Raw genomic sequence first — 13102 nt, 5'->3', positions numbered from 1 at the left:
TATAGTTTATATGAGAAGTGTCTGATACGTAATAGCTCTTAAATAGCTCCTGAAGATCATTACCTTCTATATCACTATTTTTTGGATATTATTCTAATATGGAAATATCTGCACAGCAAGAATGAGAATGGAGTGTCAGATGTATTTGTATATTTGGAAAGAAATTCCTTTTTTTTTTTTTTGAGACGGAGTTTCGCTCTTGTTGCCCAGGCTGGAGTGCAATGGCGCCGTCTCCGCTCACCGCAACCTCCGCCTCCCAGATTCAAGCGATTCTCCTGCCTTGGCCCCCCGAGTAGCTGGTATTACAGGCATGTGCCACCACTCCCGGCTAATTTTGTAGTTTTAGTAGAGACGGGGTTTCTCCATGTTGGTCAGGCTGGTCTTGAACTCCTGACCTCAGGTGATCTGCCTGCCTTGGCTTCCCAAAGTGCTGGGATTACAGGTGTGGCCACCGTGCTTGGCCAAGAAATTCCGTTTTTATGAAGCGCCTTTGTCAGCTTCCAGTATGTAACAGCTGTTGCTTCTAGAGCCTTGACACAGCTGTCCGTGGTAGTATATCGTATTGCTCTGGAAAGTCATGGAATAAGCTAGACTAAAAGCATATTACCCATTAGTAGTTTTTGCTATAGTCATCTAAAAGCAGATTTTTAGAAAAATTCCCAATTTGATTGAGAAAATAGTATTAAGGATCCTTGAGATGGCATCCAGGTGCATTTGTATGGGATACAAAACTGCTAAAATTGTACTTATTTAGGAATAAATGTTAAAGGATTTTGAATAAACTATTTGAGAATTTTGAACATTTCCATTTGACTCTTTTAAAAATAGTTTCCATTTCCCTGCTGAAATTCTCCCATCTTTTTGTGCATGTTATCTGCCTTTTCTACTAGGTCATTGCATATATTAATCATAGTTATTTTAAAGTGTCTGTATGATAGCTCCTTCATGTGGGCCCTCTCTGTGTCTGTGCATGTTGAATGTTTAATTCTTGACAGTGGGCTGTGTTTTTGCTCTTTTGGTCTTAGTTTTTTATTGAATGTTGGACATTGTATATAAAAAGAACAGTTTAGCTTAGAACTATTAAAATAAAAAGAACCAGTTTAGCTTAAAAAGAACAGTTTCTGTTTGGAAATGGGTATGCCTCGGCTGGGCGCGGTGGCTCACACCTGTAATCCCAGCACTTTAGGAGGCCGAGGCGGGCAGATCATGAGGTCAGGAGATTGAGACCATCCTGGCTAATACAGTGAAACCCCATCTCTACTAAAAAAAAAAATAGAAAAACTTAGCCGGGCGTGGTGGCAGGCACCTTAGTCCCAGCTACTCAGGAGGTTGAGGCAGGAGAATGGCTTGAACCCGGGAGGCGGAGCTTGCAGTGAGCAGAGATCGCACCACTGCACTTTAGGCTGGGTGACAGAGCGAGACTCCGTCTCAAAACAAACAAACAAAAAAAACGAAATGGGCATGGCTCTCTTCTGTCAGTATGAGGAGTTGAGTTAATCTTGTCAGTAGTTGATAGTTTGAGTTTTCTTGTTGCTTTAGGCTCCATGTTCCTCTAGTGGTGGACTGTGGCTACCCTGTTCTTTATGTGATTCAGGAGTGTTTTCAGTGCTTTGCTCCTGCCCTCAGCTCCTACCGGGCCCTGTCTCACTGGGAGGGGTAGGGGGATGTCTGTCTTTGCTCTATTGTCCCTCTCCCAGCTTCCCCTAGCTGCTGTTACTTGGTACGCGGCTTGGGGTGGGAGTGCAGGGCAGGTTTGCGTGTGTGGGTTTTTGTTTGGGAATTTGTTTTGTTTTGTTTTCTTGCTCCTGCCTCAGTCATAGGTAGTCCCTGTGCCCCTAAGCCTCGGAGGTGGGGCTTTCTCAGTGTTCCCATACACCTTCTCCCCACCCCAGTTGCGGATAGCCCTTACGTCTTGTCAGGTGAGGGGTTGTCAGCTTGTTCAGTTAAGGGTCAGATAGTAAATATCTTCACAGGCCGTGTGGTCTTTGTCCAGCTCCTGCGTTCAGCTCTGCTGGTGCAAATGAAAGCAGCCACACAGATTACATAATGAAGGAGCATTGCTGTGTTCCAAAATAACTGTACTTAATAAAAGTGGGGGGTAGACAAGATTTGGCCCACAGGCTCTAGTTTGTTGATCTCTGGTCTAGTGTGCAGGTGAGTTCCCTCCCCCACTCTCCCCTCCCTTGTCCTGCCTGGCACACACCCTGTGGCAACCACATTTTACCTTGTGTCTTTGGGGAACCTTGGGAGTAAGCAAGTTTCTTGCGCTTCCATCAGCAGCAGTGTATTTTTGCTTCACAATAATGTGGAAACCTGGGCATGAGTGGATTTTCTACCATCCTGAAAATGGTTGCTGACCTTTGTCAGCAGGGCTGGAGGATCACCTGCCTGTCTTCCAGTGGTAGATAGTTTTTGCCTAAGGTCAAAGAAGGGTCAGCAGGGTGCAGGGTTTCTTACCCCTTCCCTTCAGCAAATGGCTTTCCTTTGAATCTGGGTAGGTTCTAGGGCGCAGGCAGTTTTTGTTCATGTCTTCCATTGGCAGTTAATCACCATCTTTTTTGTCAGGGGGGACCCCATGATGTGTTCATCGGCTTCTTTAGGTATTCCTGCTTCATCCTCAAGTCTTACTAACCCGGGCACATCTTGTCATGGAGGATGGCCTCTCGGATTTCTTTCCCTGCCCCCAGTCCTTCTCTTGATGACCCAGTGGAAACCCATGGAAAAGAGTTGGAGAGGAGGCGCTGACTGCCCTTGTGTTGAAGCTCCCAGGGATTCTGCACTGTTAGTTCACACTTGGCCTTTAATGATTCATTACAGTTTCTGTTGTTTGCTTACATGCTTTTATGACTACCATCACCAACAGAGAAATAGTCCATCTGTCCTTTATGTTCTTTAGAGGAGCTTGTCGCTCTGAAATTCTTCTCACCTAGTTGGACATTGCAAGTGTAAGTTAAAGACACCTTAGGTGTCTGATGAGCTCAAAAAATTATGATTATTTTGGTTAACCAGCTTTTTCTTATCATAAGAACGGGAGTGATGTTCTTTCATAGCTTTCTGCTTTCTAAGCTGAGGTGGAACTTGAGTTGTATTTTAATAACTTTATACTCCCTGAATTTGATACTGGTCAAGAAGCCGTTAACTTTTAAGAGAAAAATTTACCTATAGTCTAACAATAATGTTAAAATGTTAGTGTATCCTATTTTTACTGATTTCAGTGCAGTTTGCAGCTAAATTGTCCTGCAGTAAATGCCTGTGTTACATGGGTGATTACTGCTCAGTTTTCTCTTGAATCCTGCAGACTTCCTTCCTGTAGAGCTCCTCTCATTTCTTGGAAGAGGCTTAAGATGTAGCGGTTCCTAAATGCTTAACAGGTGGGCCAGCTGTGTAGACTTCCCTGAAGTTCTCACTAAAAATACACACCTCCGGAAAGTTTCTGCATCAAGACTTTGGAGTGTGGCAAAGGAATCTGCATCATTACCAGTCCCTTCAAGTGATTCGGAGAGAAGCATTCTTTGAGGTCCATTGGCCTATGGAAATGTATCATTGTTCCTGAACCTAGTCTCTCTCTTAAGCAGGGAGTGCAGTAAGATTGTGGGCTGGGCGCGGTGGCTCATGCCTGTAATCCCAGCACTTTGGGAGGCCGAGGCGGGCGGATCATGAGGTCTGGGGATCGAGACCATCCTGGCTAACATGGTGAAACACCGTCTCTACTAAAAATACAAAAAATTAGCCGGGTGTGATGGCGGGCACCTGTAGTCCCAGCTACCCAGGAGGCTGAGGCAGGAGAATGGCGAGAACCCAGGGGGCGGAGCTTGTGGTGAGCCGAGATCACCCCACTGCACTCCAGCCTGGGCCACAGAGTGAGACTCTGTCTCCAAAAAAAAAGAGTAAGATTATGTTGTTGCTGATGCTGCTCATACATTTGCACAGCTAGAGTGCTGGTCTGGATTAGAAGTATCCATGCAGACCTGGATAACATAAACAGCAAAGCATTGCCTAAATATCCAGTGACAAGGAACTGATGAAATAGACAATGATGTGTCCAAACAGTTGTTAAAATTAGGTTATAGAAAGAAATTTGACCTGGGAGAGATGGTGATGATCTATAGCTGGGCGATAAAATCAGGTTACAGGCTGTGCACGGTGGATCACGCCTGTAATCCCAGCACTTTGGGAGGCCGAGGCAGGCGGATCACCATCCCAGCTAACACAGTGAAACCCCGTCTCTACTAAAAAAAAAAAATACAAAAAAATTAGCCAGGTATGGTGGCAGGCGCCTGTAGTCCCAGCTACTCGGGAGGCTGAGGCAGGAGAATGGCGTGAACCTGGGAGGTGAAGCTTGCAGTGAGCCGAGATCGTGCCACTGTACTCCAGCCTGGGCGACAGAGCGAGACTCCGTCTCTAAAAAAAATAAAAATAAAATCAGGTTACAAAATAAGCCATAGTTGTTTAGAAACAGACACATGCACACAGGAAGAAAAAAAAAGAACAAAGGGACCAAAATGGTAATAATTTTCTACCAATGTTGGTAGTGGTTATTTTTGTATAGTTGCATTTTAAATTTTTAAAAATTTCAAGGAACATATATTACTTCCACAAAGATACATGTTTTGTCATATTTATTAGGGCCTTCTCTTCCTCCCCTTCTTCCTGTCTACTTCATTCCAGCATGCAAAAGTCACTTATTTATTTGAAGACAACCAGAATGCTTTTGTGAAGATAAAAGCACATATTCTTAATTTTTTTCATGTTTCATTTTGGTTGGATGGGGACGAGGATGGGGGTAGGCAGAGGAGGAGGGATATAAATATGAAATTGTAGAACTCGTTTGTATTTTACATCTGCATTGTCCAGTTAGTCATGTATGACTATTACAATTAAAATGAAGTAAATATTTGGTTCCTTAGTTTAATTAAACACATTCCAAGGATCAATAACCACACGTGGCCAGTGGTTACCATATTGAACAGTGCAGATACAGAACATTCCCATCATCAAAGAAAGTTCCTTTGGGCAGTACTGACCCACATGATAGTATATTTAAGTCTGTTGACTAGTAAAATTGTTTAAACAAATCATCCTCTTCTAAAATTATTACTATACATCAGATTAGGGTGACTGACCAACCAACCTTTCTTGTTTAGCTTTGAAAATTAAAGATGACAAGCTTTCTTTCCCCTTGCCTTCTGTGAAGGTGTGGTATGTATATCAAATCTGTCTTTTCCCTTCTTGCTGTAAGGCATTTTTCACACTAGGACCATGTATGTATATGTATATATTTTTAGCGTATTTCACAGTGGTGTTTGACTATTTAAACTAGACACTGAAATTATTTTTTATATAATTATGCATAAGACTATTATCTAGTTCTACCTTTTTTAATTTAAAAGTTGTTTTGAAATTATTGTCTGTAACATCTATATGAAGTTACTCAGTGCAACAATCTGGTAACAAAGGATTAGCACCAAGCTATCAGTATGACATCTGATTAAATAAATAGTACATTCAAGCATCTTACAGAAATAGATATTCTTCTTAGTGTGTGTGTTTTGAGGACCTTGGAGGGTCCCCAGAAGCCTTTCAGAGGGGTCTATGAATAATGATGGATAGATGCTGGTGCCTTAGCATGAATCTTCATTTCCACATGCTTGTGAGGGGGAGGAAGCCGTTTTCATTAAGAATGTCCCAGATGAAACAGAGAAAATTATTAATTTTATTAAATTCTGACTTTATACTTTAAAAAATATTTTATGTAAAGAAACGGGACACTGCATACCAGAGTACAATGGCGGTTTTGAGAAAAAGTGCTTGTGTGATTGTATGAATTTTGAACTAACCCTGCCTTTCCCCATAGAACACTATTTTCACTTGAAAAATGGCTGACAGACTATGGTTAGACTTTGGCATTTGACAGACATTTTCTCAGAAATTAGTGAACTAAGATTGTCACTTCAAGGAAAATGACTGACAGTATTTGTTGCCAATAATGAAATTTGAGCTTTGAAGTGAAAATTAAAATTTTGGAAAATTTGTATCTACCACTGTGACCTTGATAGCTTCCCAATACTTAAAAAGACTTCTGATGAGATAAGTGTTGATACTGTCTCATTAGAGATGTATTTTTTGATATTGTCTAATGAAATCAACATTGGGAAGATCTACATAACTCAGAGAATCAGTATTTTCCAAATGACCAATGTGTGATGTTATAAAGTATATATGGAAAAGATCCATTCAAAGTAGAAGATAGACCAGTGGCTTTTAATGGAATAGACTAAAACAAATTCATTGACTGTTTCAGAAAATAACACATCACAACTGATTCCATTGCAGAAGCAGATATGAGAATCCAGCTGTCTTCTATTAAGCTAGGCTCTAAAGAGACTTGCAAAAATGTAAAAACAGTGACACGCCTCTTACTAAATTTTGTTTTGGTAAATAGTTATTTTTCATAAAAATAAGATGGTGATGAGTTTGTTATTGTCATTTTAGAATGAAATAATCTGTATTTTTAGAACCTAAATTTTTATTATGGTAAATACTCATAGATACAACCTGCATATAAACAAAAAGCAGATTTTTGGAATCTTGAGTTGTTTTTAGGAGTGTAAAGGTTTCCAGAGACCAAAATGTTAGCAAGAACCACTGGAATAAAACTGACTACAAGATCCATTGTTAGGGAAAGTACAGATGTGTGTGATTATACCTTAGCATTTGTGTGTAAAGAGCTATAAATGGAACATTTATTTTCTAGTATAGGCATAAAGTTCTTCTGGAAGGATATAAAAAGTATTGGTTGGTTCAGGGAGGAAGGAATGAAAGGAAAACTTACTCTAAACCCATTTGAACTCATTTGAATTTTCAACCAGATGAATGCATTACTCATTGTTTTAAAAATATTCTCACACAGCTATATTACAAAACTCAGGGAATCTAGATCTGTTACGAAAAATTGGAGCAAGTTTGGAGTAATAGTGATGTTGGTGGCGGTCCATCTGGAGTGGCTACTGCCATCACGCCGCTGTAGTAGGGAGGTGGCACTGGTGGGGCTACACGCTCCATGGACCCGGCAGGAGCTAGGGACAAGCAGGAGCTTTGCCTCTTCTGAGTTGGGTGAGCACACTGGGTGCTGCTGCAGCCACCCAATCCACAGCTGTGGACTCAGACATCCCTGCATTCTTGGGGGCCCAGGAAGGACCCCCTGCCCTCGAACGCTTAGAAGAGTCTGCTCCCACTGCCTGGCTTCTCCCTGCTGTTGGCACCCACTCTGATCTTGGAGCAAAGTTGGGGGTGAGCCCAGGTGCTGTCGCAGCCTGGCCAGGTGTGCACATGCTCAGGGCAGTGCAAACACACTAGCCCCCTGCTGCCTCAGTCCCCTTTGGACTTTGGGCACCGACAAGTATAGAAAGGAAGCCGAGGGGTGCCGAGCTCAGCTTGGCGCTGGCCTGCAAGCGCCCCTTGGCACCTACAGCATGGGCTCCTTGAATGGCAGCAGTAGGCAGACAGGTTCCTGGGTAGAAGAGGGCAGGTCCCCAGTGAGGCCCCCACCTTCAAGTCAAGGAGGGCCTGAAGGCTGGGGCCAGGCTGCCAGTCTTACAGACTGGAGTGGGAACTTGTGGTGGCTTTTCCAGGCCTGCCTGTGGCTGGCCATGGACCAGTGGGCACGTACTTCCTCCCTTCTGGGCCCATAAAAGCCCTGGGCTTACCCAGAGCTGAACAGTTGTTGAGATGACCAGCTGCAGAGAGGAGCCACTCACTTTAGGGCCTGTTTTCTGCTGAGAGCTGTGCAGACAATGGGACGACCAGCTGCAGAGAGGAGCTACCCTTTCTGCTAGGAGCTGAACACTTGTCCAGACACCCAGGCTGTGGAAAGGAGCTGCTCCCTGCAGGTTTCCTTTGAGCTGTTCTGTTGCTCAGTGAAGCTCCTCTTTGTCTTGCTCCTCCACTTGTCTGCGGATCTTTTCTTCTGGTCGCAGGACAGGAACTCGGGGCCCACTGAATGGTGAAGCTGAAGAGCTGTAACACAAACAGGGCTGAGACATGCCCCTTGCTCGCCACATTGTGGGCGAAGAGAAGGAAAGAAGAGTTGTGACCCTTCGGGAAACCCAGACCTGGGAGCTCCCTGAGCCAGGGTTGTCACTCCCTCTTTGGGGCCCTTTGGTTCTTGGAGTTTTCAAGCTTCCAGGCACCACCATATTTCCCAGTGCCATCTGTGGAAGCTGCTTGTGGTGTGCCTGGTCCGGCCACAGCCTCTCAGAGAGCCGGCACCTGTGCCAGCACCTGGAGCTGCTTGCCCTGCTGCAGCAGCCAGCATGTCTGCCTGTGTGCAGTGGCCGGACCCCATGCTCACTCACACACCCCTTGCCATTCCACACCTGACTTGCCTTTGGCAGGCGTGGGACCCAGGCCAGTAGTGTGAGCCGAGCGCAGCCTGCCAGGTCGAGTGGGCAAAATGAGCCCAGTGGGTCTCAGCAAAACTCAGGTAAAGACGGGGGTTTCTGGCCAGAAAAACGACACCCCAAAGATCCTGTAACAATGGTTATTATTTTTCTGGCAGTTTTTTCTTGTTTTCTTTGGGGAAAAAGCAAAGCTTGCTTGTTTAGGGGTAAAAACTTGAATGTCCAAGCCAAATACTGTCATGTTGAAATAAGGTAAATCAAATAGGTAACAGTTTCCCCAATGGGGCCTAGAGTGTAGGATAAAGTGATCTTTTGTAAAAAGAGAACATTATTTTAATGCAACAGCTTTTAAGATTTTTTTCACATAATGCTTCTAAAATGTATTTCTTTGCCGAAATAATCATTTTTAGAGTTCTTCGAAGCAGTTTAGAGGAAGATGTTACATATGATTCTGTTCACGAGTTATAGGTAAAAGTTTGCCTATAACATAGATCCATTTTCCCCAAGTTCTTTAGTTAACAAAGAATGCTTTTAAAAATGTTATTAGGCCAGGTGCGGTGGCTCATGGCTGTAATCCCAGCACTTCGGGAGGTCGAAGTGGGCGGATCACTTGAGGTCAGGAGTCGACACCAGCCTGGCCAACATGGTGAAACCCCATCTCTCCTAAAAATACAAAAATTAGCTGGGTGTGGTTGCCCACACCTGTAATCCCAGCTACTCAGGAGGCTGAGACAGAGGAATCACTTGAACCCGGGAGACGGAGGTTGCAGTGAGCCGAGATGATGCCATTGCACTCCAGCCTGGGTGACAGAGCAAGACTCCATCTCAAAAACAAAAATGTTGTTGGATTTTTTTTGAAGCATTAGACAAATGGGTAGTTAATTCAGAAAGGAGTTTGCTTCCTAGTTGCATATACATGTGTAATACTTGACATTTTCAAAACACCCACTATTTTATTTGATTTTCATCACATCTTGGAAGTACCACAGCTAGTATTTTTCCTATCTTGAATGTATAAATATAGATATTGAGGGCAAAATGAATTTCTTAATGTCATACAGCCTTGTTAAGTAGGAATTTAGATTTAAATAATGCTAAATTAGATTGAGAGTCAAAGTTGAGATCTTTCCTTGCAAAACAAGGAAACGAGACTCTTTCCTTGCAAAACAATGCATTCTGTATCTGCTATGTTCCACGCACTGTGGTCAGCACTGGAGATACACAGATAAGACACAAATATTGCCCTCCAGGGGCTTGAAGGTAGTGACAGAGACTACCCAGTGAGGGAAGTGAGTGTAGTGGTGCCCCACGGAAGGGCCATGTAGTTAGATATTTTTGAAGGAATGACTAGAAGTTAGCCAGCTTAGTGGGTGTGGATAGAGATGGTCAGGTAGAAAGAAGAGTCAGGGAGGCCTTGTGTCTTTTGGGGAGTGCTAGTATTCCCATTGTCAGTCCTGTTCTTTGCCGTGCAACCAGAGGTAGACAGTTGTGCCCTATATTGAGAAGTTTGTAAAAAGGTTTCAGGGTGCCAAAAGAGAATTTAAGTAGATGCAGAAGACCTTGGATTGATCATGGTTTGACTCGTAGTTCTTGGGTTTATTCACTGTAGAATTATAGATGACTATTTCTGAGCCCCAGTCACCTCATCTGTAAAATGGAAATAACATTCAATTTATAGGCAGTTAGAAGGACTAAGAAAAAGCAATGGGCTGGGTGTGATGGCTCACACCTGTAATCCCAGCCCTTTGGGAGGCTGAGGCTTGAGCCCAGGAATTTAAAACCAGTCTGGGCGATATAGCAAGACCCCATCTCTACCAAAACAAACAAACAGACAAACAAACAAATTAGGCAGGCCTAGTGCTGCATACCTGTAGTCCCAGCTACTTGGGAGGTGGCTGAGGTGGGAGGATCGATCAATTGAGCCTGGGAGGTGGAGGCCGCAGTGAGCTGCACTCCAGCCTGGAAGACAGAGCAAGACCTGTCTCAAAATGTACAAAAAAAAAAAAAAAAAAAAAAATTAAAAAAGGAAATGTAAATAAAAACACCTAGCGTGCACCAAACCTGTAAGTACTCAGTAATGGGAGATGAATTAGGAGAAGTAAAGACAATTCTTTACATGTATATAAGCTTCTAAGTAGAACTGAAATATGAGTTGAATCTTCTTTGAAAATAGTATCAAAATATTTGAACATTTCTGAAACAGCTTAGCTGAAGTGGTCTTATAATTTCATGTTTTAAAATTTAATATTTAGGAATCCTTCCATATGGCATTTCTTAATATCCTTATTTGAAAGCAAGACTTTTTGTGTAAGATGTGATTGATAGGCTGTGGGACTAACACAAGTTAGTTCTTGTGTAGAATCAGTTTTGTTTGCATTCTGTTGTGTACCATGCTCATCCCCCAACACTCTGACCCAGAAATGAATTCTTAATTGGAAGACCTGGATCTGTCGTTTGCTGATGGTCTAATCTTAGACAAATTAGTGGCCATTTAGGTGTTTCTTTAGTGTTAAAATGGGACCTAATTAACTTAGCTTTACAGAATAGAATGAAATCATGCATGGATGCACTTTTGTAAAACAGTGTCTTCGACTGGGCTGCCACAACAAAATACAGTTGACCCTTGAACAACACGGGTTTGACCCATGTAGGTCCACTTATCCATGGATTTTCTCCCACCCCTGTGACACAGCAAGGCCAACCCTTTTCCCACTGTGGAGATGAGGATGAAAATCTTTATGATGATACACTTCCACTTAATGAATAGATACATTTTTTCTTCTTGATGATTTTGTTAATATTTTTTCTCCAGCTTACTTTATTGTAAGACTACAGTATAAATGATACATATAATATACAAAATATGTGTTAATTGACGGTTTATGTTACCAGTGAGACTTCTGGTCAACAGTAGTCTGGTAAATTTGGGGGGGATATGAAAAAGTAATACACAGATTTTTGACTGTGTTTGGGTGTTGGCTCGCCTAACTCTCCGGTTTTTCAAGGGTCAGCTGTACTATACACTGGGTGGCTTAAACAAAGAAATTTGTTTCTTATGGTTCTGGAGGCTAGGAAGTCCAAGACAAAGGTGCTTCCTATTTGGTTCCGGGTGAGGGCCCTCTTCCTGGCTTGTAAATGGCTGCCTTCTCACTGCAGTCCTCACATGGCCTTTTTTTCTGAGCCCTGTGGGAGGAGTGAGAACCTGAGTGTTCTGGTGTTTCTTCATCTAAGGACACTAATCCTATAGGATCAGGGCTCTACCCTCGTGACTTCATGTAGCCTTAATTACTTCCTTATTCCTAGTATGGCAGTATGAGGGGTTTAGGGCTTCAACATAGGAATTTTAGAGGAACACCGTCTATATTCTACTCAGTTTATAACATATGAAAAAGTTGGAAGTGTTCTCTTTTGATGGTTTTATGATTTGGTATTTTGTAAAAGTGAGTTAATAGAGGAATGTATTGTATTTTACTACTCTACAGAGCTGAAGATGTATATGTGTCATTTGTATCCATGCTTTCTAACTAATATTTATAATTAGTTACAGAAGTGGTTTACAACCAAGTTAGCATAGAAATCAGAATATTTCTGTGCTTAAGGTAATTGTAAATTTCATTAGCCATTCTAGTAGTACATGAAGCCTATACCACTTAGTTGAATATCCTCCCAACTTATTCCAGGTTCAAATATAGTTTGGTTTCTATATAGAATATCCATGTAATTCAGTAATAGTTTTAAAAAATCATGTTATTTATCTTTGAGTGCATCTTTTTTTTTTTTTTTGAGACAAAGTTTTGCTCTATCGCCCAGGCTGTAGTGCAGTGGTGTGATCTCGGCTCACTGCAACCTCCGCCTCCAGGTTCAAGTGATTCTCCTGCCTGAGGCTCCCAAGTGGCTGGGATTACAGGCACCTGCCACTCCACCTGGCTAATTTTTGTAGTTTTAGTAGAGACGGGGTTTCACCGTGTTGGCCAGGCTGGTCTTGAATTCCTGACCTCAAGTGATCCACCCACCTTGGCCTCACAAAATGCTGGGATTACAGGTGTGAGCCACCACCCCCGGCCTGAGTGCACCTTTTTATTCAGTAAAAGAAGAAGCCTTTTAATTAACATTTGAGGTTACACAGCTTTTAAAGATGGCTAAACCTCAGTTTTACATAGATTTTGGAACAAAGGTAGAAGTCTTACCTTCAGAGTGTACGTGTCTTCCTCTTTTTTTTTTTTTTTGGTGAATCTCTATGAATTTTGAATTCCTTCTATTTGTATTTCAGATTGTGGTGGAAGGTCTTTCCCAGGTTTCCCAGATTGATCACACTTCTGTTCTTTCTCACAGGCCAGCCCTCCAGATCTCTATATTGAAAGATTTAATATAGCTCTTGGACAATATATGGGAGCATTGCAGAGCATTGTGCCTCTTTTCATATATATGGTAAGTTAGAGAGCTCCTTCCTCCTTCCCAAATACCTAGGTGTATTGGTCAGAGCACAAATAGATGCAAAGAGTTAAGCATGTTCTGTTTTTCTTTTAGTACATTTGTGTTAGAAATGGAAATTTAATTATTTCAGTAATGTTTGATAGTTGTTGACATAGAAGAACTTTTTTTTCTGCTTTGAAATTCCGTTAAGTAACAATTGCTGAATAGACAAGTAGGCATTAAGATAAGCAGTCACCCACATGAGTACTTACTTTATTTCTGCTATGTGG

At 42.3% G+C, this 13102-nt stretch overlaps 1 protein-coding gene across 2 annotated transcripts in view; it reads left to right on the top strand.

Annotated features, from left to right (window-relative positions):
* The window catches only part of CACUL1 (CDK2 associated cullin domain 1), a 71388-nt gene that overhangs the window by 32449 nt on the left and 25837 nt on the right, over positions 1–13102 (top strand). The window contains exon 4 of one of the 2 annotated variants that reach the window (XM_005566558.4): positions 12732–12827. The exons of the other annotated variant lie outside the window; for it this stretch is intronic. Coding sequence (XP_005566615.2) covers positions 12732–12827 — 96 coding nt within the window. The remainder of the gene's footprint in view (positions 1–12731; positions 12828–13102) is intronic. 2 annotated transcript variants of the gene reach the window in all.

The sequence above is a fragment of the Macaca fascicularis genome, chromosome 9, assembly GCF_037993035.2.
Source record: "Macaca fascicularis isolate 582-1 chromosome 9, T2T-MFA8v1.1".
Taxonomy (NCBI): Eukaryota; Metazoa; Chordata; class Mammalia; order Primates; family Cercopithecidae; genus Macaca; species Macaca fascicularis.
Note: the sequence above shows the minus strand (reverse complement) of the source record. Positions and strands in the feature narration are given on the sequence as shown.